This window comes from Pseudoliparis swirei, chromosome 22 (assembly GCF_029220125.1).
Source record: "Pseudoliparis swirei isolate HS2019 ecotype Mariana Trench chromosome 22, NWPU_hadal_v1, whole genome shotgun sequence".
NCBI lineage: Eukaryota > Metazoa > Chordata > Actinopteri > Perciformes > Liparidae > Pseudoliparis > Pseudoliparis swirei.
This window is the reverse complement of record NC_079409.1, coordinates 20,679,734-20,701,634: the sequence shown is the minus strand read 5'-3', so window position 1 is coordinate 20,701,634 and position 21,901 is coordinate 20,679,734. Positions and strand designations below refer to the sequence as shown.

General features: G+C 42.6%; 1 protein-coding gene across 2 annotated transcripts; it reads right to left on the bottom strand.

Annotated features, from left to right (window-relative positions):
• Positions 1 to 9,884: 9,884 nt before the first annotated feature.
• On the bottom strand, positions 9,885 to 16,899 carry LOC130213011 (riboflavin transporter 2-like). Of its 2 annotated transcripts, none has more exons than XM_056444382.1 (4): positions 16,770 to 16,899; positions 11,524 to 12,595; positions 11,235 to 11,358; positions 9,885 to 10,637 (listed from the first exon to the last, which is right to left on the bottom strand). In XM_056444382.1, exons 2-4 carry the CDS (start codon positions 12,546 to 12,548, stop codon positions 10,425 to 10,427), a joined length of 1,362 nt encoding a protein of 453 aa, XP_056300357.1. In that variant the 5' UTR covers positions 12,549 to 12,595; positions 16,770 to 16,899; the 3' UTR covers positions 9,885 to 10,424. The 2 variants fall into 2 exon arrangements, with proteins under 2 accessions (XP_056300357.1, XP_056300356.1); XM_056444381.1 differs by lacking the exon at positions 16,770 to 16,899 and adding an exon at positions 14,386 to 14,471.
• Between the last annotated feature and the right edge of the window lie 5,002 nt (positions 16,900 to 21,901).

Here is a 21,901-nt window from a genome sequence, read left to right as displayed (position 1 = left end):
GTTCATAATCTTTCAGTTGTAAGCGTGAACAACTGAATTATGCGTGTGCTAGCTAGACTGTTAAAGTTCAACTTTGCATAAATTGCTTTTTTTTCCTTCTTTTCTTTTGACTTCAACTTGCGCATTTGCTCTTTAAATCACTTGTCAAACATTCAGCGGGCAAAAATAAAACGCACTGCCAACCTCAGCTTGTAGGCTAGATAGCTAATTAACTCCTCTGCTGCAGTCCATTAAAACTCTTAGAAACGTACCTGCGAAGATCACTCGGGTCCGGTTAGATGCTGCTGTGCTCCTTACTCCTCAATATCACTAACAACACGCTGTCTGCCCATAACATGTTAACTACAACTCAAATGTGTTTGTCTCTCCTTCTCCTCCTGCCGGCTGAGACGAAAGACTTCCAACAAAAAAAAACTACTAACGATGCAAAAGGGACAACAAAATGTGACTTTCATTGCAGGATATAATGAGATACAGTGTGTTGTTTATTAGTGAGCTACAGAGGTGCTGATTGGCAGATTTCGTTTGTTTTGGACCCGCCCGGTCTCACCCGGCGCTTGGGAAAAGGTCCTCGGCGTCTCGGTACCGTGGGCTTTCAAGAGACCCCGATGAACACCCATCCGTATCAGTATCACTCAGCACAAAGAGCGAGAAGGCCTCTGAGGGCCGGAGGGTCGATGCGTCAATAAAACGCAGGACTTGTGCTCATATCCCACGTGAAACCAAGTTCAGGTGTTTTTTCCGACGTTATGTTATGACCCGTTATGCCTCGGAGTCACATGACGATATGTTCGTAGCTCACGTCGCTCAAACGTGTTTATTTTAAGCCAAATCGCTATGATAGTTTTGAAAAACTAACACCAACTTGAACCGCCACTTAACAGCGTTAACCATTGTGTTGCAATGTTAACCGCCACCATTTCACAATGTCAACCATTGAGTTACAACGTTAACCGGGACTGTTTCACACCGCTAACCATTGTGTTACGTTAACCGGGAATATTTAACACCGCTAACCATTGTGTTACAATGTTATCTGGGACCGTTTCACACTGCTTACAATCATGTTACAACGTTAACCGGGACCATTTCATACCGCTAGCCATTGTGTTACAACGCTGGGTCTGATGCCATGGCCCTGCTGATGCCCCGCCCACTCCTCCTCTCTACCTCCATCTGCCTGATGGATCGTGGAGGTCTGGATCGTGGAATCTGCCGACTGCCAACTCTTCATACACTCTGTCATATTCATTGAATGTGTTTAGCGTTGTAATGATTCCTTCTGGTCACATGACATCTATTACACCTGTCCATCCGGGGAGAGGGATCCTCCTCTGTTGCTCTCCTGAAGGTTCCTTCCCTTTATTTTCCCCCGTGAAAGGGTTTTCATCCTGATTCCACGTGAGGTCAAAGGTCAGGGATGTTGAATGTGTACAGATTGTAAAGCCCTTTGAGGCAAATTTAAAATTTGTGATAATGGGCTGTACAAAATAAACTTGAATACAATTGAATTGTTTGCAGGCCGGCTGCTCCCTCTTGTTTCTATTATACTGTCTCCTGTCTGTAGCCTCAAATTGAATGGACGCCATCAAAAAGTTGCGTCAACCTTTTCATCAAACTGTTGGCAAGAGAGTAAAAAAGCACGTCTATTCCCTTCCAAGGTGCCGAATAAACAAAAGCTCGGATGAGTGTGTTGCAGTACGAGTGCAACAGTCATTATTGTTCTCAGTCTAATACTGATCATCACAGTTTAGCTCTATGGCAGCATTTGGTGCTTCATTGTGACAATGACATGACTGAGGGGCGATCTGACCGGCCAACCGATGGCCGCAGCATCACGACACGTGCAAAAGAAGCATTCCCCGATCGTGATGATTGCAGCGCGTGCCATTTTCTCCCCGGGGTCCACATGCTCGCAGCACCTGGCAGAGGGCATGACTTAGAGGTTTCATTGTATGGATTTATAGAGCCTTCACGGCTCCGCTTCCTCCCCCATTGTATTCCCTCTGAGCCCTTGATTCGGGCTTTTATAAAGTGAGTGCATAGGCACAGCGCTGGAGCTGCTGCCCTCGTCTCTCGTCGGCCATCTGAAAGCAGTAAATCCTGAGTATACCTCTGTTATGAAGGGCATCTTGAGAGAACCATGGGGGTGGCTTTAAGAGATGCTTAAAGAGATGATTGCTTGACCATACTTAGAGACCTTTGATAGTTTGGTCCCACAAGCCGGTCCGACATTAGACTGTTTTTCATTCTCTTTGCGATTTCTTTTTTTATTCTTTCAGAGCTCTGTCAGATGACTATAAACAGGCCGTCTTATCAATTACCTTATGGGTGATAAAGAAAGAAGATGAGTACCACATGTCTCTGGATTTAAGCATGTGTTTACATGTGTTTTTAAAATCTATTTAGGGTGGGGTTTTGGGGGGGGCTCCACAGGTGTACACGGACCCATTTCACGGGCCCGTTTCTACATGTGACAGGACCAGCGGATGACCCGCTGACATGGTCACATCGTTGCGGACCCACAGACAAATCACCTTTTTAAAAGACACTTTAAGAGACGCCCTGAAAGGCAACCAGATGGGGCCTGGAAAATCCTGTGCAGTCTTTTTATTCTCCATCTGCAATCATTCCGCTTTAATCGCTCTCTCTCTCTTTTGTGATGCGTGAAATGTTGTGCAGGGATTTATTCAAATTTAGCCGGGGACAGATGTTTGAAAGCGGAGGGACGTGAGAAGTGAGAACTGTCTTTCAAATGTGTGTGAGATAGGGACAGATCTTTTTGTCAAATAAAGTGAAGTGAGTGCGAAGAGTTGACGGCGTTGTCAAAGACGTCTAGTGTGGCAGAGATATCTGCAGAAGTGAGCGTGCTAGCCAGCTAGCCGCCGCCATTTTGTCAATGATAGGCTACATCCATACACCAGAACAAATTTAACTTTTCGTTTAGTCCTCTCCACTCTTCCGCCGGCGGCTCCAGGAGACAGACAGACCTCCAGTTAGCAGTTTGGTCAAATTGAGCCACAAGGAAAACCCAGAACTCCACCAGACGGCTGTCACTCCTGGAGTTTGGGGTTGGTGCCACAGTAGCTGTATTTGTTTTTGGGGGTTATTAGGGGTTGCAGTGGTGAAGCGCTGCCCCTATTTCTTTGGTGTGTCTAGACTCTCCAGTTGTTCTCAAATGGCGGTATGTGTACCCCTGGGGGTACGGGAAGGTACTCCAGGGGGTATATGAGATATATGAATATATTTAAAATTAGCAGCCATTATAAAAAAATCTTTTCAAAATAGATTATAAGTGTAATTTCATCTACCGTTCAAAAGTTTGGGGTCATCCAGACAATTTTGTGTCTTCCATGAAAACTCACTTTTATTTCTCAAATGAATTGAAAATTGAATAGAAAATATAGTCAAGACATTGACAAGGTTAGAAATAATGATTCATATTTGAAGTATTAATTTTGTTCTTCAAACTTCAAGCTCAAAGGAAGGCCAGTTGTATAGCTTATATCACCAGCATAACTGTTTTCACAAGGGTTTTCGAATCAGATATTAGTCTTCTAAGGCGATTAGCAAACACAATGTACCATTAGAACACTGGAGTGATAGTTGATGGAAATGGGCCTCTATACACCTCTGGAGATATTTCATTAGAAACCAGACGTTTCCACCGAGAATAGTCATTTACCACATTAACAATGTATAGTGTGTATTTTTGATTCATGTTATCTTTATTGAAAAAACTGTGCTTTTCTTTGAAAAATAAAGACATTTCTAAGTGACACCAAACTTTTGAACGGTAGTGTATATTCTCTATTAAATCAAACACTGATGGCACAGCGCTGTGCGCTTTAACCAACAATGGTCGAGACAGTACACATTGCGACCTTTTGAGGGCGGGTCATCTGCTGGTCCAGTCACATGTGGAACGAGCCCATGAAACGGGTCCGTGTGCACCTGTGGAGCCCCCCTCCCCCCCCCCCATCCAAAACCCCACCTTAAATAGATAAAAAAACACATGTAAACACATGCTCAAATCTACACACGTGGTCCTCGTCTTCTTCCTTTATCATGCATATACGTGATCACAGCACGCGGGTTCTCCGTTCTCTCCCCGTCAAAGTCCAACGTCTCCAACATCCCTTTCATCCCCCTACCCCCCCCCCCCACCCCTCCTCCAAGACATCCAAAGGGATCATTCTCCCACTGTTTGCTGTAAATGTTTCAGGCATATACGCAGAATGTTTATGTTGAAGTACGCTGTAGCGCACATTAGGGATGCTCTAATGGGCTACAGTAAAAGCCCTCGCTAGTCAAGAGTTCAGGCAGGTGCAGACTCTTACAGTAGATAAAGGAGCCTGGCACTGGAGATGAGTTCACGACAATCACTGTGAGGCTTTTAGACGCCTTCTCCCAGCTCAATCTTCATTTCCCCTGACACTGATTTTGCAATAAGGATCCGGAGAAAAGGGGAATGTCCATCTATTCATTTTAATGATCCCTCATTATTGACTGCTGGCAGGGAGGGGGCGGGCAAAGGTAATGATTCTTTGTCTTTGCTGGCCAATCACTCCTCTTAAAGGAATCAGACTCTAAATAAGGCCACTAATGGATGCCCAGTATGACCTCAAGCTGACCCCACATGCAAGCCATTCCAACCGACTTCCCGACATGAAGGAGTGAGAGCCTGCTGCTTTAGTTATTTCTCTCTTGTTAGTGGTGTGGTTATGGTTTGTCCAAATTGAAGTAGGGATTATAATACATAATGTCTGACCACAAACGCCATGTGGTCTATGTTGATTTAGCACAGTTAGGAATGCGTTTTAACTCACATTTTAAAAGCAACATCAAGAGTTAGAAGAAGACGATCAATAGCACTCTCCTTTCTAGAAGGTAAATATCAAAATATTGAAGCAGCCAGTTAGCAAAGCCGAGAGTAAAAACTTTAAACGGGAGGAAACAGAAGGTCTGGTCCCTCTAAAGCGCACTAATTAGCACGTGTTTAATCTGCACACAAGAATAGAGTTTAAAAGGGAGATGGGTTTAGACGAGGGGTGACGCGCGGAGCTTTATTTTTTTCCGAGGCACGTAACTTCCTTGAGTCTCCACCGGTTGCCTGTCAACCTCACAGTGACGACTAGACACGAGGAAGTCATCACATCATCATCACATGTCATTTAGCTGACGCTTTTATCCAAAGCGACTTACAATCCTGTTACATTCATACACTGTAGACGTAGCTAAAGGGAGCAATTCAGGGTTAAGTGCCTTGCTGAAGGACACATCGACTAGGGCAGGGATTGAACCGCCAACCCCCTGATTGAAAGACGGACATGCTAACCACTGACCCACAGTCGCTCTAAGTCGCTGCATGAAGTATTATTATGAAGCTACAGCAGAAATATGGGGTCAGAGCAGTCTCAATAAGAGAGATTCACAAATGCAAACAGACAGATTCACAAATGCGCAAAGAACAATTCACAAATATATTTGGTTTACAAATGCACACAGAAGGATTTACAAATACATTTGATTTTTAGTGTTTGTGGATTGGTATATATTGGTTTGTGGGTTTTTGAGACTCTCCTGCCGTGGCTTCAATCGCAAATGAGCTTTTTTCAACATGGACCTATTTGTAGCCAATCAGATGTCGCCCTCATTTTCAACCAATCACATCAGCGTCGCTTTAGAGGGGGCGTGGCTTATCTCCTTGGCTTTACTCCAGGTATGATTTCCACCATCCACCATAAAGAACTAACCACTAGTTCTGCTTTATACTTGTTGAGGACATCCCACAAATGTTGGAACATTTAACAGCCTCGTGTTTGGGTTAATAACATTAATATCATATTTATATTTATATATATTTATACATAGCTTCACCTGTCACACAGATCGGTGAATTTCACCGGCTACGTATGAATGACAGTCTCTTCCAGAGCTACTCGAATCTTTCGCCAAAGTTTCTTGCATTTGGGAGTCTTTTGAAATATCTAAACTTTTGGAATGAAGCGAATATCCAGAGGGCGACATCTGATTGGCTACGTTGGATATGTTGAAAAAAACGCATTTGCGAATGGAGCCACGGCAGGGGAGTGTCTTTGTGAGTCTCTCTGTGTGCATTTGCAATTATTGAGACTGATCTGACCCCTTACAGGAAAGGTGAGCTTAGCTTGACGTAAAGACGGGAAATGTAGAAAAGAGTTAAGCTGGCCCTTTATGTTTAGATACATTGCAGTAAAGGTCGCAGGAGGTCACTGCGTCCAAACCACGAAATACTCCAGTGCACAACCAGCCGTAAAAACGCATTTACTTTGTCTCTACTCTTTGTTTTTGAATGGATTTTTTATTTTCTACCTTTGAACACTCCCCCCCCCCTCCACACACACACACACACACACACACACACACACACACACACACACACACACACACACACACTTGTTCACAGTCCCCATGCTCCAGCTTCAAATTCACCGGGCAGACAGTTCCTCGGGCAAAAAAAAGCGAAAACAAGCAAGCGTTTCAAATTTTTTTGGGATTATTCTTTAAAAAATAAACTTTCCCACTAAACCCTGTCAAATTAAGAGATGTTATCCATCACCCGCGAGCACGTTATTCACACATCGATTCGAACGCCTCGGGCAAAACGACTTTCAAAGCACTTCGGAGAAAGTGATCGTACATTCCAGAGCCCCTAGAAAACATTGATGTATTTCCTATTTTTGGGTTTCTTTTATGCCGCAGCTAAGGGGTTCTGTTTGATGAAGTCGTGCCGCGTGTGCGTATACACACTGAGCACTGATTGCATATTATTTAGCCTTTACTTTGGTGTTTATGTAGCCGATGTAGCGCATCTCAGCCAGTCTTAGCTGTCATCAGTCTGTCAAGGTAATGAACCCTACTTTACTGCAGCCTCCAACAGCTCTTTAAGGCCTACTTCACACCACTGACGAAATACACTCAGGTATTAGTTCTTCTGCCCGGGCGCTCCGCTGGGTGATGGGTGGGCGGGGATGTTATTAGGAGCGTTCATCTACAAGGCTCCCCAAGCCATACTATACTGAAACTGACCACAAGACAACCCTATCATCCTCAAAGATTACCTGTCTCCTGCACTATATATGAATGTTTTATCATAAAAGCTTTTCTTTTTTGCTAAGTGCCTCCTTGAGTGTTTGCTTTTAACTTTTGATTACTTTATGTCTTGTTGTGAAGACGAAGAAAAAAAGAAAGAGAAAAAGGCTCGGCCCATTTGAATATAATGGACTTAACGGGAAAGGTAGTCTCTCTTGCTTCATTTAAAGGATATACATCGCGGTGGAGTAATCCAACACAGTGGGTGTGAAAAAGTTTGTGTGTGTGTGTGTGTGTGTGCCTTTTGCGTGTGCTTTTAATTCAACATTGTCAAAGTGGGTCGAGCAGGTGGAGCGAGTCATGGGAGAAAAAACAGACATGACATAATCATATAAATACAACAGTATGACGGGCTACGTATGGGATCCACATATGTGAGGAAATATATATATATATATATAAATTATATAGATATAAGTCATGCATTACAGTGTAAAAAGACTCATTTACAACCATTAAAAGCGCCCAATCGCAGACCTTTGATGTGGTGGCTCACATCCCATTGGGCTCTCTTTATATATATATATATATATATATATATATATATAGACGATTTGATCTTTTATATTGTCACGAGTCATTTAGAAGAACAAATATTTTTCTGTCGTTTTGGTCTAGATGTCGAGGTTTCCAGTCCATTGCCCCCCCCCACACACACTCCTCCAGGTTTTACCAGACGTCGCGTTGCGAGAGGGGAATGGTTCGATTGCATAACGGAAGGCGAGACGTGATGGTTCCTGGCCTTCTCACAAAATTCAATCATTCCCCGCATACTGCAATCCCATGACGGCCTATTAAAGAGCAGCGAGGGCTAGGATTTCCCCTCATGTGTTTTAAATTGAAATTAAGGTCACGACGTCTGCCGTGTGCGTGAATGCAGGGAAGTCGAGGAGCTTGGAGGGAAAAAGAGAGATATGGAGAGAGTTGGACTGAAGGAGAGAAAGAGAAAGGAGGAATCCCACTTCCTCTCATTAGGTTACTTGTCATCCTGCCACCCACATTCATATTGGGCGGACTGGTCTGGATCCCAGTGCATTTGTATCACGGCATCATTCTTAAAGGGACCATTTCATTTTTTAAGCTTTCGAGAGAATCCTTTCCCAACAGGTCTGCTGCAGCTTTGGAGCTCGGCACACCATGAGTCATCGAGAACTACTGGAAGAGATAAGGAGACGGGGTGAAGGGGGAGATGATGACCCCAGATGTTCGATGAGGAACCACTGGGATCTGAATCAGACTCTGACTGGCCTTGAGCTTCCTCATTCCTATTGGTCCCTGGAGGAAGGATACAAACACACACACACACACACACTAATACACCCACATGGCTAAGACACTCCGGTTTAATGTGAGGAGGATATGATGCAGACATGACTCGGGTGACCCGGGTGAACTATCAGAGACGTGCATCACTCCTCCTCCTCAACGGAGGCGCCGAAAATTACTCTATGCTTTTGAAAACCTGACATGAAGAAATGAATGAACAAGCTCCGGTTTTCAACCGCATGGAGTTTAAGGTTTCGTATAATCCAGAGGACATCCCAGATCCATGGATTTAAGCTTCTCCATGACCAATTAAGAAAATATGACTTGGTCCTTTGAGTCCTTTAGTGTATTATAGTAAGAATGTTGCACTACTTGAAGCTTGAAGCTTGCAGGGAAGAGAAGTGCCTCAGTTCCTGTTGAGGCTCTTTTAATCACACAGTGACATCTAGTGTCGGGTTTAGAGGCGTGCAGGCCACCGATGCTCAGGAATTGATCAGTGAGCGTCACATATAGATTGTATGCACATGTTCCCATCCGTCCGTCTCAGCCTACAACTCATTATTCATACATTTCTGTCATATTCATTGAATTTGTTCATGTAACTCGCAACTCGGTAATGCTTCCTTCTTGTCACATGACCTATATTCTTCTGTCCATCCTGGAGAGGGATCTTCCTCTGTTGCTCTCTTCATTTTTTCCCCCTGAAAGGTTTTTTTGGTGTTTTTTGGGAGTTTGTTCTGATCCGATGTGAGGTCAAAGGTCAGGGATGTGGATCGTGTACAGATTGTAAAGAGGCACATTTTAATTGTTGGGCTTTACAAAATGAACTAAACTGAATTTTAATACATAACATATTGAGCCGATACTTGCTTATTTGGTTATGACGTGCAGAGCAGTGTTAATGGAGCTGTCTTTGTGTCTCCTGGTCGACCATTATTACATGATCATTTGTTTTAGAGGACATATTGAAAATGGCAAATCAAAGGATAACACAACTAGATGTGGCTGTAGTAATATGGGAGGACTACGAATAGAAAATAATAAAGTAAAATGTTTTAGACTTTGAACAGTCACAATCTAACCATACAATCTATCAAAATTAATCAAATTTGTAATCATGCATCTATTGGCACATGTGTTTATGTTTCTCGCATCACATGGGGAGTTGGGAAGTTGGGAGAGTGTGGTAGTGGTGGTGTGTGTGTGTGTGTGTGTGTGTGTGTGTGTGAGGGGGGGGGTCAGACTGTGTGTGTGGAGGGATTTTGCATTTTATAGATGACCTTTGTGACTTCTTTCTTGATTATGTCAGATTAACCCAAACAATATGTATATATTGACAAATGATATAAGACAAATGTATGCCATTTGCCCGATTGACCACTGACCGCTCTGGACTGTCTGCCCCTGAAGCATCTCGACATGTGGACATAAGCTTCTGCCATGAAGGACAAGGACAATGTTCAAGAGGATTCGCAGTACGATGCTAGATCTTAGGCAACAAGGAAACATTGTTTTATTTGGTATTGTTGAACAGTTTCCCCACACACACGTTACGTGTACAAAGCAAGTTAGAAGGCACATACATGTACACCAACAGCAGGTGCAAATCGGTCTCACAGTGAAGGCACATTTTAAAGCCAAAAGTACCTTAGTTCTTACAAAAGCAACATCCATCAATTATACTTTCACATCATATTAACAATTCAAGTAAACTGGCTTTGACCTCTGAATTGAGAAGGAATCGTAATTTGCTCGACACCAACGTGGTCTTGTGTGGTCGACGTTTATAACATCGAGGTCTTTTTCATCCTTGTGCTCTGTTAGTCGATACGTACAGATTCATGCATAGAACATACACCACCTGACCCTGATAAGAGCCACTCGGTTAAACAACAGTGTCGTACGTGAACAGCTCAGGACTGTAACAATAGGAATCTGTAAAGCTCTCGACTGCAATGAGTTCAGTGCATCTAACATAAGCGCATTGATTTGTACAGCAGCGTCTTCTGAAACACATTTATTCACTACATTGGACACTTGGTGTTGCAGGCGTCACCTGACCTGAAAAGTCCATAAACGCTGACCAATGGGAACATGGACACAGCCCCAACCATGGAGCCCAGCTGCACCACTGCTCCGCACCACACGAGGGCACTGTGGCCCTCGTCCCTCAGAATCACCCCGATGATGACCTTCACGTAGGACAGGCAGAGGACAAACAGGACCCAGGCCAGCACCTGCATCACAGAAAGAGATGTTATCCATAACAACTATCTGACTCTCGGTCCTTGTTATTCAGATTAAAATACGCAAAGTGTCCTAGTGTCCAACTCAGGGGCTCTAAAACTTTAAAATAATTTGTTTTAATGATGTTGACCTCACATTTGGAAGCACCTGTTGCTTCACAGGACGCTTTGCCCTTTCTTTCTCTTTCCCACTGTCTTAGGCCTTTTCTTTCTCACTGTATTTTTAAGCTCGTCTTTCTCAACTATAAACCTTTGTCTTGAAAGAGTGTGTGAGCCCGTTGACTTTTTTTAGCAGTTACATAGCAGCGTGATGTTTCTTCAAGTTTTATCACGCTGAGAAAACTCATCGCTCGCAAAGGGGCGACAGTGATAATACAAGAGCACGAGCTAACGTACACACGGATCGGTGTTCCTGAAGTTGGGACACACATGGTTTGTCAGGTCGGAGATGCACTTGACAACTACATTTTAAGACCTGCCAATCCCACAAAACTGAACAGTCAAAAACTAAACTGCTATTAAATGGCATTTTGCATTGTCTAAATAAAACATTTTAATGTTAAAATCCATGAAAGAAAGAAGTCTTACTATGACTGCAGTTCCAGAGTCACTGTGGACTAAAAGGGGGCAGGGACTAAGGGCAGCCATGGCCATGATGTAGGCCCCGAATCCAGTCCCGACCATGGCCAAGAAACCCATCAAGATGAGAGACCTGGAAACACAATGGATGTATTTTATAAGCATTTTCTGTTACACTCAACGCACAGATGCGAGTGTGTCAATGATTTCAGTTTAAACCGACCATTTCAAGTCACCTGTAGGAGTTTGGAGGAGACCGAGAATCTTTATAAGACATGGTTCCGATAATCATACGTACCGAATGGGCACAAACATGGCGATGAAGCAGGCCACCGGGTTGGCAACAGCAGCCACGGTGGCAGCGAGATGGTAGGCCTTGTTCCCGTAGGGCAGACAGGAGTAGGACTGGACTGAGGGCAGCACTGCGTTGGTCAGAGCATTGACCCAGGCCAGCACAACAAAGATGAACAGCGCCTCCAGATTGCTATACGTCCCCCTCCCGAAGGAGCTCCTACCGGCTCCCAGTGGGCTGATCATGGGCTTCTGCTCCGGCGTCTGGGCGTGCATGGACAGACCTTCCTCTCTCTTCCCAGAGGCCAGATCGCCACTGAAGTACAAGTCGTTCTTCCTCTCTCGAGCCACAGCCGGGTGATGGTTGAGCAGGACGAAGGCCACGAGGCACGCAGCCATCATGGCGCTGAGGAACACGAAGAAGACCTGGGCCGAGAATGTAGCTGGCTGGTAGACAGCTTGTAGCTCTCCGCTGCCAATAGTAGCGTTGAAGGCTATTTCGCCGGCGGCGGCGTCGGCCGACGTGGCGTTCCGACAGTGGACGACGCCAACGCCTTGAATCAGAGCGACCAGTGCGGGCACCAGACCGCTGAGGCCCTCGCCGACGAAGTACGTGGTGAGGTACTGCGGGCGCAGCTGCATCATGAAAGGCAGAAATGTAACCGAGGAGGTGCAGTCCACCACGGAGAGCAGGAAGCTCAACGCCAGCAGGGGCGCGCTGTGCAACGAGCCCTCGATCGTCACCGTGTGCCTCCAGAAGAAAGCCAGCAGGAACGTGGCAACGATGCCCAGAGCCACAATGGAGTAGATGACCAGCCGCTCACTGAGCACCCCGGGGCGGAAGCGGTGCATCAGGGTGATGACCAGGGGACCTACGTTGGCCATCTGGATGATGACCGTGAGGTACGACGGCAGATACCAGCCCTCTGGGGTCTCCGGTACGATCAGGGGAAGCTCCACCCACATCCCGTTGATGGCCACCCAGGAGCCCATGCCGAAGAGGCACGCCAGGACGTGAGTCAGCAGCGACATGATGGCGGCCGGAATGAGGTCACTCGGGAAATGTCGACGTGCGCAATCTGAAATACAAGATAAGATGGTTGCATTAACTTCACCAACATCTAGAAAAGAAGTGTAGATAATTGCATGTTTTTTTTTAATTGAAGCAAATGGTTTTTTTTTTATTAAATGGAATATGAGCTTTTTATTTCCATCGACAACTCTATGTTGTGTACATAAATGTAAATTTATTCCGTATTAGAGATGATGTACCTTAAAGAGAGAGACTACGTTGGATGAATACTTTTTTCAAAGCGCTCTTGAGTGTTACGGCCTCTTTAATAACAAATGGAAAGAACACTGGCTAAAGTAGCATCCACTCAAAATGTAACTACTAGCCTTAAAAAGTGGAACTGGAGTTGTTTGGGATTGGTGTAATGTGTGTGGGTCATAGCCAAGACGAATAATCTACTCACAAGAGACTCCTGTGAGTCTTAGCTTTTAGCTAACACCAGCTTTTAGCTAACATGCTCTCAATGACAAAGTTGAAATGCTGGTTTTTATTTCAGTAATGTTTACCAGGCTAACGTTTGCGTTTCAGCACTAAAAGTGAGTTACAGCCGAGGCTGATGGGAATGTCACTCCAGTTGTGTCGGCATTTAGTCACAAACCAAACTAATGCTAATTCTGACACAATGAAAGCGTCGGCTGAGATGTACATTTTGAGAGTGGCATGGGTGTGTGGAGCAGTTTAGTGTTACAGCAATCCACCAAATAGTTGTAGGCCTAGGGACATTGCAGTCTGGACATAAACAAGCCCAAAAATATATTTAAAAAATATTCAGTTGTCAGTGAATGAGCAGAGCTGAACGTCACACAGCTGTCACTGAGAACAAACGCATGTCCCCATGGGGCTGGGATTGACCTTCCCGGTCTCCCCTTTCTCTGCCTCTAACTCCATCCCTGCCTCATGTGCTCTTTGGGTCGGCCTGACCTTTCACACACTGACACACTGCTCCCTTATACAAAGCTCCATGTGGTTGTGACATAAAAAGGGACAATATTGTGACGCTGTGCAATAAATCTACATCACCACTGTCATTAAGAAGGACTTGTCATTAAAACGATATAGAAATAGTAAACTAATTTACACTATTGCGACTTTTGCATATTGTTGCCAACAGAAAAAGGTCCTTGAATCGGAGACAGTGTCAACAAACAAACACAAAAATCAGTCATCACTGTTACACTACCGTTCAAAAGTTTGGGGTCACTTAGAAATGTCTTTATTTTTCAAAGAAAAGCACTTTTTTCAATAAAGATAACATTAATCAAAAATACACAATATACATTGTTAATGTGGTAAATGACTATTCTAGGTGGAAACGTCTGGTTTCTAATGAAATATCTCCAGAGGTGTATAGAGGCCCATTTCCATCAACTATCACTCCAGTGTTCTAATGGTACATTGTGTTTGCTAATCGCCTTAGAAGACTAATGTCTGATTAGAAAACGCTTGTGCAATTATGTTAGCACAGCTGAAAACAGTTATGCTGGTGATATAAGCTATACAACTGGCCTTCCTTTGAGCTTGAAGTTTGAAGAACAAAATTAATACTTCAAATATGAATCATTATTTCGAGCCTTGTCAATGTCTTGACTATATTTTCTATTCAATTTTCAATTCATTTGATAAATAAAAGTGAGTTTTCATGGAAGATACGAAATTGTCTGGATGACCCCAAACTTTTGAACGGTAGTGTATATATCTTAATTAATGCTGACACATCATATAAAATATAATATTCCGGTTCCTTCTCGTCCCTTTAAACTTGTGGACAAAGATAGAACATCTCAGAACTCATCTTACCTCGGTCAGAACATAACCAGGAAGCTCTCCTCTTCCCTCTTCCCCTTCCGTAACGCTCACTCCATTGTGATCACCGCTCTTTTTTCCTGTTACATTAGTGTGTGTGCGTGTGTGTTTGTGTTTGTGTGCATACCCTCCCCCCACACACACAAACACAGGCTTGCTGCATCGGAGGAGGGGCTGCGCAGGCGCACACAGTCCTGCGATGACACTTCCATCCTCCTATTGGACGGCGCTTTTAAACCCATGCAGCCATGTGCTCCGTGTGTGTGTGTGGAGATCAGCGAGGGGGGAGGAGGAAAAGAGAGTCATGGGAGAGGCCTCGTGAGGGGAGCTCCTCCTTTCCCTTTTCCCTCCCTCCCCCCAACCAGCATGCGACCTTGTGGCCTGCCCTCCTTTAAACACACTGGCTGCAGTTTGTGTGTGTGTGTGTGTGAATTGGCTTTTTTGGTTTCACACTCCATGAAAGTGAAGCACGACATATGGCACACAGCCCACCGACTGTCCCGGCCTCAGTTGGATATATTCCGGCCTGTCCGCCTCTATCGGCTTCTCCCTGTGCCCTCACTTCTTCTCGTTCAGGCTGCCATGTTGCATCTCTAGTTGCAGAATCATCCACTGCATGCTTCTGGTTGCCTTCCTCCTTCGATATATATCCCACCTACCGACAGCTCGGTGAAATGAGTGCCGGGGGTCACGAGCGCTAGCCGTCTCCATTGCTGCTGCTGAGCCTCCTGACATCGCAGCAAGCATGGATGCCTTCATTAAAGGCAAGTATGGAAGTGAGGAGGCCAGCCTGTAGGGTACTTAAACTGCTCATGGAGCCTGAGGGATTACCCTTCCTCTTTCTAGTCCTGACAGTGTTAGGAATAATTGCCATGAAATGTGCCGCACGCATTTCTTTCCCTGCTTTACTTGAAGGTTTATTGCCTTTTTTCCTTGTGAAATTTGAATTTTTTTCTTGGGAGCTTTTCCTGATCCGATGTGAGGTCAAAGGTCAGGGATGCTAATTGAAGCAAATTCGTTGAGGCAAATTCGTAAATTGTGATATTGGGCTATATAAAATGAACTGATCTTTACGTTTTTCATGTAGCACCATCATCATCATGTCAATAATAATAATAAAAAAATATTTATAATCATTTAGAAAACAGCAGATATCAAGCAACATGAAAAAATAAGCATTTGTGATGGTATTGTCTACAGATAATCAAAGTGTCTTTTGTCAAGGTCATCAGCTAAAGAAACATCAGGATTAACAGCTGCCTGGATAAGGCTGAGCATGTAGAAGACTCCATGTTATTTAACAGACTGCTAAGGAGTTATATGTAATTCAAAGAGTCATCGTCATATAGACAATGCAGTAGGATTGGACTAATGTGCTTTGACACTGAGATTATGTTGCCACTGTCTTGTATATTGAATTTCACACATGACAAACCAACCTGTACAATACTATAATCAGCGTTGGAAACACACCAGGGCAAAGGGCAAAACTGCCCCTAAGAAATATAATTTTGCCCCTTGTATCATGGGGAGAGGCAACAAATGCCCCCATAATTTCATCTAATAATTATGATAATTTAATAGCGTTTCGTTTTTGTTCTTTGTTGTGTGTGTCCTACCTGTATTGCCTGTACTAGGTAGGTAAACAAAACATAATTTTGAATTATTAAAAAAAACAAAGAAATAAGTTATAATTTTTCATAGTTGTTTAAAAAATGTAACAACAATAAATAACTACAAAGAAGTAAGAATACAATTGAATATGATCATCTGATTTGTGTTTTGTTTGCTTTTTGTTCAAAAACACATTGAATCTGTAGACTACTTCCTAAGAGTCTTATTATTGCCATTTGTATGACAATTGCTCATATACTACAAGCCTAAATAATTATATTACGGTTAAATGTTATTTCACAAGTTTCAAAAACTGGCCCCAATTTCTTTTTAAATGCCCCTCAATTTCAGTCAGTGGGGGCAACAATTGCCCCCTGAAAAATATGTACACGTTCTACCCTGACTATAATAATATAAAACTGCTTCAGAGTATCAGATGTGTCTTTTTTTCCCATCCCAGAATGTTTAAGTAGCATCACAAACAAATACTGCATACAATGTAATCCCACAGAGCATAAGATGAGGACAGTTACTGAGGACAAGCAAACACAAGTACAGCTGAAAACCTGCCAGAGTTTACTTCAAGTGTTAAAAAGTGGTTGTTTTTTGTGTTTGTTCCCAAAACTTTCACAGGACTTTTTTTTCTTCATGTGACAAATTGTCTCGTTTAACTATTACACAACGTAAAAAAAACACAATACACCAGCTGGACTACGTTAAATCACCTCCGTTCATCATTCTACATGAGACAAGATACCACCTACCTGCTGGTGGGAACGCAGCTGCACAGAGTTCTGTTGCTCTACACCAACACGGCGGCCTTCTGCACAAGAGAGCGCCGGTACTCTGGATGCCTGAGTCCGTGTCAGGTGACTGAGGGTGAAGGGAGCGAGAACAGAGGGAGGGAAGGACGACTGAGGATGGATCGACTTAGGAAAGGAGCTCAGGATATGTCGAGCAAGAAAGTAGGGAACGAGGAAACGGACGGAATCTGATGAGTCGAGGACGTGCATTTGGATGTCGAATGAGGGCAGCTGGATTAGCCAACCAGAAGAGGCCTTTGGACTGAGCCTTCTGGGTGGGTGTGCGGTCGGGGTCAGTCTGGCTTTTGTTCAGCACAAATTCCAGCCCAAATGAATGACCCCTATCGGGCGCTGACGTCACGGCATTTCATTTGAAACTCACTGGCTGTTCCCTTCCTCATACACACAGAAAAAGTAATGGTTATTAAATGGTTCTTTAAAAGGCTTTGTAGAACCATCACCTACACCTAAATGAAGAAATACGTGTGGACACATAAATAGAGATATAAATAAATGCTTAAATACAGAAATGTAGAAATATATTTATTTAATGATGTCCTGTTGAGTTATAACTTATATTTATTCATTCCTGTATTTATATATTTATTTATACATCTATTTAAGCATTTATTTATATATTTATACATTTATTTAAGCATTTATTTATTTCTGTATTTATTTATACATTTATTTAAGCATTTATTTATTTCTGTATTTATTTATACATTTATTTAAGCATTTATTTTTTTCTTACTATATTTATTTATGCATTTATTTAAGCATTTATTTATACTTAAGTCATTTTAAGGCCTCCATAAGGACATGGTTCTTTAAAGAACGCTGGTTTGAAAGGTTCTTCAATGAACCAGAAATGGTGCCTTAAAGAATCATTTTTGTAAGGTTCTTTGAGACATATTTATAGGTTCTTTGAAGAACTATTTAACCCTTGTGTTGCCTTCGGGTCAATTTGACCCGATTCAATGTTTCACCCTCCTGTCGCCTTCGGGTCAATTTGACTCGATTCAATGTTTAACCCTCCTGTTACCTTTATATTTACTAACATATTTTACCCTTGAGGTCAATATGACCCCAGCTATTAAAATCTCCAGAAAATTATTAGAATTAATATTGTTTTCCAAGTTTAAGTGTGAGGTACTTTATGTTTGTTTGTTGACTCCCGAAAGAACACCGACATTAAACATTGAATCGGGTCAAATTGACCCGAAGGCGACAGGAGGGTTAAATATTGAATCGGGTCAAAATGACCCGAAGGCAACACAAGGGTTAAGGAAATGGTTCTTTAAAGAACCCTGGTTTGAAAGGTTCTTTGTGGAACCAAAAAATGGTGCCTTAAAGTATCTTCTATGGCATTACTCTGAAGAACATTTTCGGTTCTAGATGGCACCTTCATCTTTCTGTGTCCCATTTCTTTTCAGGTGCGTGACAGAATGGGGAATTGCTTTTTGCTACAGTAAAATAAGATTTGATCTTTCGTGGATGTGATAGTTTAATAATGCGGCCGTTTAATAATTAAAATGTAATCTAATTACTGCTCCGATTAATTTTCTTTCATCTGCTAATTGGCCTTTGAAATGTTTCGAGCCAAGCGTTTGGCTTTTCGTAACGTCGTGAGTGTAAATGATGAAACGTGTCCGTGGGCGTGGCCTCCACAGAGGGTCTCCGCTGGAGCAGCAGGATGTTTGCGTTACCCGGTGAACGTTCATATTAAATACCCGGATTGCATCACCTCTTTGCGCCGCTCTGTGAGCAGAATACACCGACGGCATGGGCCGGTGTTGTTTTCATACAACCTCAGGAGGGACACGGCGGGTATTTGTGTAGAAGTACAATACTTTGCTTTTTTCCCACAAAGTTGCCGTCCTGTGTGTTTGAACAAATACATCTGTTTTTGGCTGAAACATTCACTTGTTAGCCATCAACGGACCAGGGTGGGGGAAATGTTAAGAGGAGGCGTATACCGAACAAAAGTAATAATAAGCAGTGCACTTTTCACCGGAAAAATATTCTTCATTCATAGTTGGATCATGTTGCGTAATCGACATCACCCTGTAAATGAGAATGAAAATGTTGAATTGCTGTCAATGTTAACATGTTGTTGTTGTTTTTTGGTCCACTTCCGTACCTCCCCAGGCAAAACAAAATATATTCTATATTGTATTTAAAATACTCATCTATTGCAAGTATACTGTCAATGAATAAAATCTATTAACACAATATCTATTATATTTATAATGTGTAATAGTAGACCAACAGTATATTTTTGGTCTACTATTACCACAATATTACTATATTTATAACCTGGTAATAGTATACTCATAATAGATTTAAAATATATCTAAAACAACCCAAAAATATAATTTAAGTGAACTATCGGCATACATATAGCACATACACATATACTTAAATTGTACTGAGTATACTTTAAGTTGTTCCAATTTAGCACCAAAACATATACTAAATACACTTCAAATTGTGCTTTAACCGCTATTCATTCACAACTAAAAAATATGAAGTACAAAATTAATTGTTCCAAAATATAACACTTTACATATACTTATGATTAGTATGGCTTCAAGTATACTCACGTTTAAGATTATATATACTTAGCACATATATTTTTCACCTGGGTCTTTACACAACACATTCATGAAACATTTGAAGTTTTGGGACATAATTCATTCCGTCTGTAACTAAGCAGGGACGTCCCGCTCTTATGATTCACGTCTTAAAGACATGAGGGAGGATGGGAAGTGCAATGAGAAGCTGGGAGGAAAGAACCAACAGGAGTCAGAGGCTGAGCGGCCACACAAGCACGTGGCCGCTGTCTTCCTAGTTTACTACCCGGAGGATTGGTGTGAACCTGTCTTTCCTCTTAAAGATATTCATAGGGTATAGTCTGTTGTTATTTTTGATTCATTTTAAATTTCTTTTTCAAGTGATAATTGCCACAAAGTCTGACTTTAATTCCTAGAATTCTAGGCAGATGCAATATCTAAATGTCACAGAAATAGGTTATTAACCATTTCCCGAAAAATACTTTCCAACAGACTCGATTGTATTTTAACTATTATTTTAATTATAAATGAATGACAAAATGAATGCAAATTCATTAAAAACGGTGCAGATCAGTGCTTTAAAAAAAAATGTATATCACACATCAAGGTTGGTTATGGATGTGTGCAACACAGAAAAGGCACCGGCTGAAGTATGACGTATACGTACCTCCGCGGCATTGGAACTTTGAAGAGGACAGAGCCGAGTGTCAGAGCTTTACGACTGTTGAACTGTTGCCTTAAAAGAGAAGAAAGGACGTAACCTCACGTGCAAGCAGCACGCGACTCAACGCGCGAGCACAGACACGCGAAGGTACAACGTACTCACGAGCTCAGTGTGGTGAACGACACGCGCTGAAACCTTCTGACGCGCCGGTTGCTTCCAGCTGTGATGCGCTCATTCTGACTGAAGTGACGTCACGTAGCCCCGCTGCCGGTGACCTGGGGTCAAGCTTTTAGAAGTGACGCGTTTTCTTGTTTAAATAACAGCTGCGAAGTGGGTCTAATAATTCATGCTGACATCAGGAGTGGTTATTTGGACTTTTGAAAAAGTGACTTGTAGTGATTATGTAAATAGTTTTTTAATCTATAAAAAACTTCATGCGATAATTTGTAGCAATATTTTAAGTGGATTTTTATTCGAATGTTGTTTAAAAACTCTCTGGAGCTGAAAACTATCCTGTGACACTGATCATATATTCAGACAAAAACTCCGTCATGAGTCTCACCAGATGTTAACGCCGACTGACAGCTGATCCAGATGTGATCACAGTCATCAGAAACCGACGTCGCTTCGCGTGAGGCTTTCGAGGAACGAACGTCTCATTTCTCTTAAAACACATTTCCTTGTTTCCTCTCTCCTCGGATGATTTCCTTGCATCTCTCCATGCATCCCTGATGGGAGGGAATATGACACAAATAAGAGACTCAAGTGAGGGAAACAGGGATGCAATTAAGGGACTTGGGATGCAACCCTTGACTTTCCAGGGTCTGTCTTCTTTCGCCTTTTTTGGTGGACTGCAAAGCAAACTTTTAGGTGCCAACTGCCATCTATAGTTGGTAGAGCAGGATCTATTCAATTCAGTTCATTTTATATAGCCATATATCACAAATTAGCCTAGAGCTTTTACAATCTGTACACATACGACATCCCTGACCTTTGACCTCACATCGGATCAGAAAAAACTACCAAGAAATAGAGAAAACACTTTCATTGGGGGAAAGTGAAGAAACCTTCAGGAGAGCAACAGAGGAGGATCCCTCTCCAGGATGGACAGAATCAATAGATGCCATGTGACCAGATGAACAGCATTACATAATCTATACTTCCTAGAATCATTGTTAAATATAGACACATTCTTGTTGCACGTCAAGACAAAAACATTTATTTGTGACACAATTTTAGGACGACACAACTTGCAACAAGGATTAGCGCAGATGCCGATTTCCGCGCTAATTGGGAGACGGTGATTCATGTGCCGTGCTTTATAGCTTCTTTTGGCTTGTTTCTTGTTCTTCGTCCCTATTTAGTTTCACTCATAGCATCATCGTTTGTAGCATTTTGTTTTCAATGAAAAGATCTCAAAGAAACCCACTGTGCGCTACTCACCCAGCGCCAAATTGCAGACAACGTTAGCTACTAGCGGGTGGACGTAGCAACGCATTTAGCAGGTAAAGAGTTGGTGGAGACCAAAAACAGAGCTAAAAGAGATAGAATATCATACTTACATTCACCAGGTGGTCCAGAACACAACTCCAAATGAATAATAATTGCTTTGTTACTGCTGGATGAGTGAAATTAACCACTTTTTGCTTATAAGTTCACCTTCAACTTAAAATAGTATCAGTACTGTGTGTGTTACAGCTTGTTTCTGCTGCCCCCAAGTCATTGCCGACATAAGAGCATTCACTTGTATTAGTTGAACTGCACAAACGAACAAAGTATGTCAATCATTATCTGTTTGATGTCTGGAAAAATATCACACAAATGCAGCAATGTATAATATCAACGAGGGAATG

Bases quoted from the DNA above. Each gene is read 5' to 3' on its own strand.
- LOC130213011 (XM_056444382.1), bottom strand. From the start codon at position 12,548: ATGTCGCTGCTGACTCACGTCCTGGCGTGCCTCTTCGGCATGGGCTCC. The intron at 11,359-11,523 runs GTACGTATGATT...TTGTGTTTCCAG, and splicing joins GCCATGTTTGTGCCCATTCG to GTCTCTCATCTTGATGGGTT. The intron at 10,638-11,234 runs GTAAGACTTCTT...TCTGTGATGCAG, and splicing joins ACTCTGGAACTGCAGTCATA to GTGCTGGCCTGGGTCCTGTT.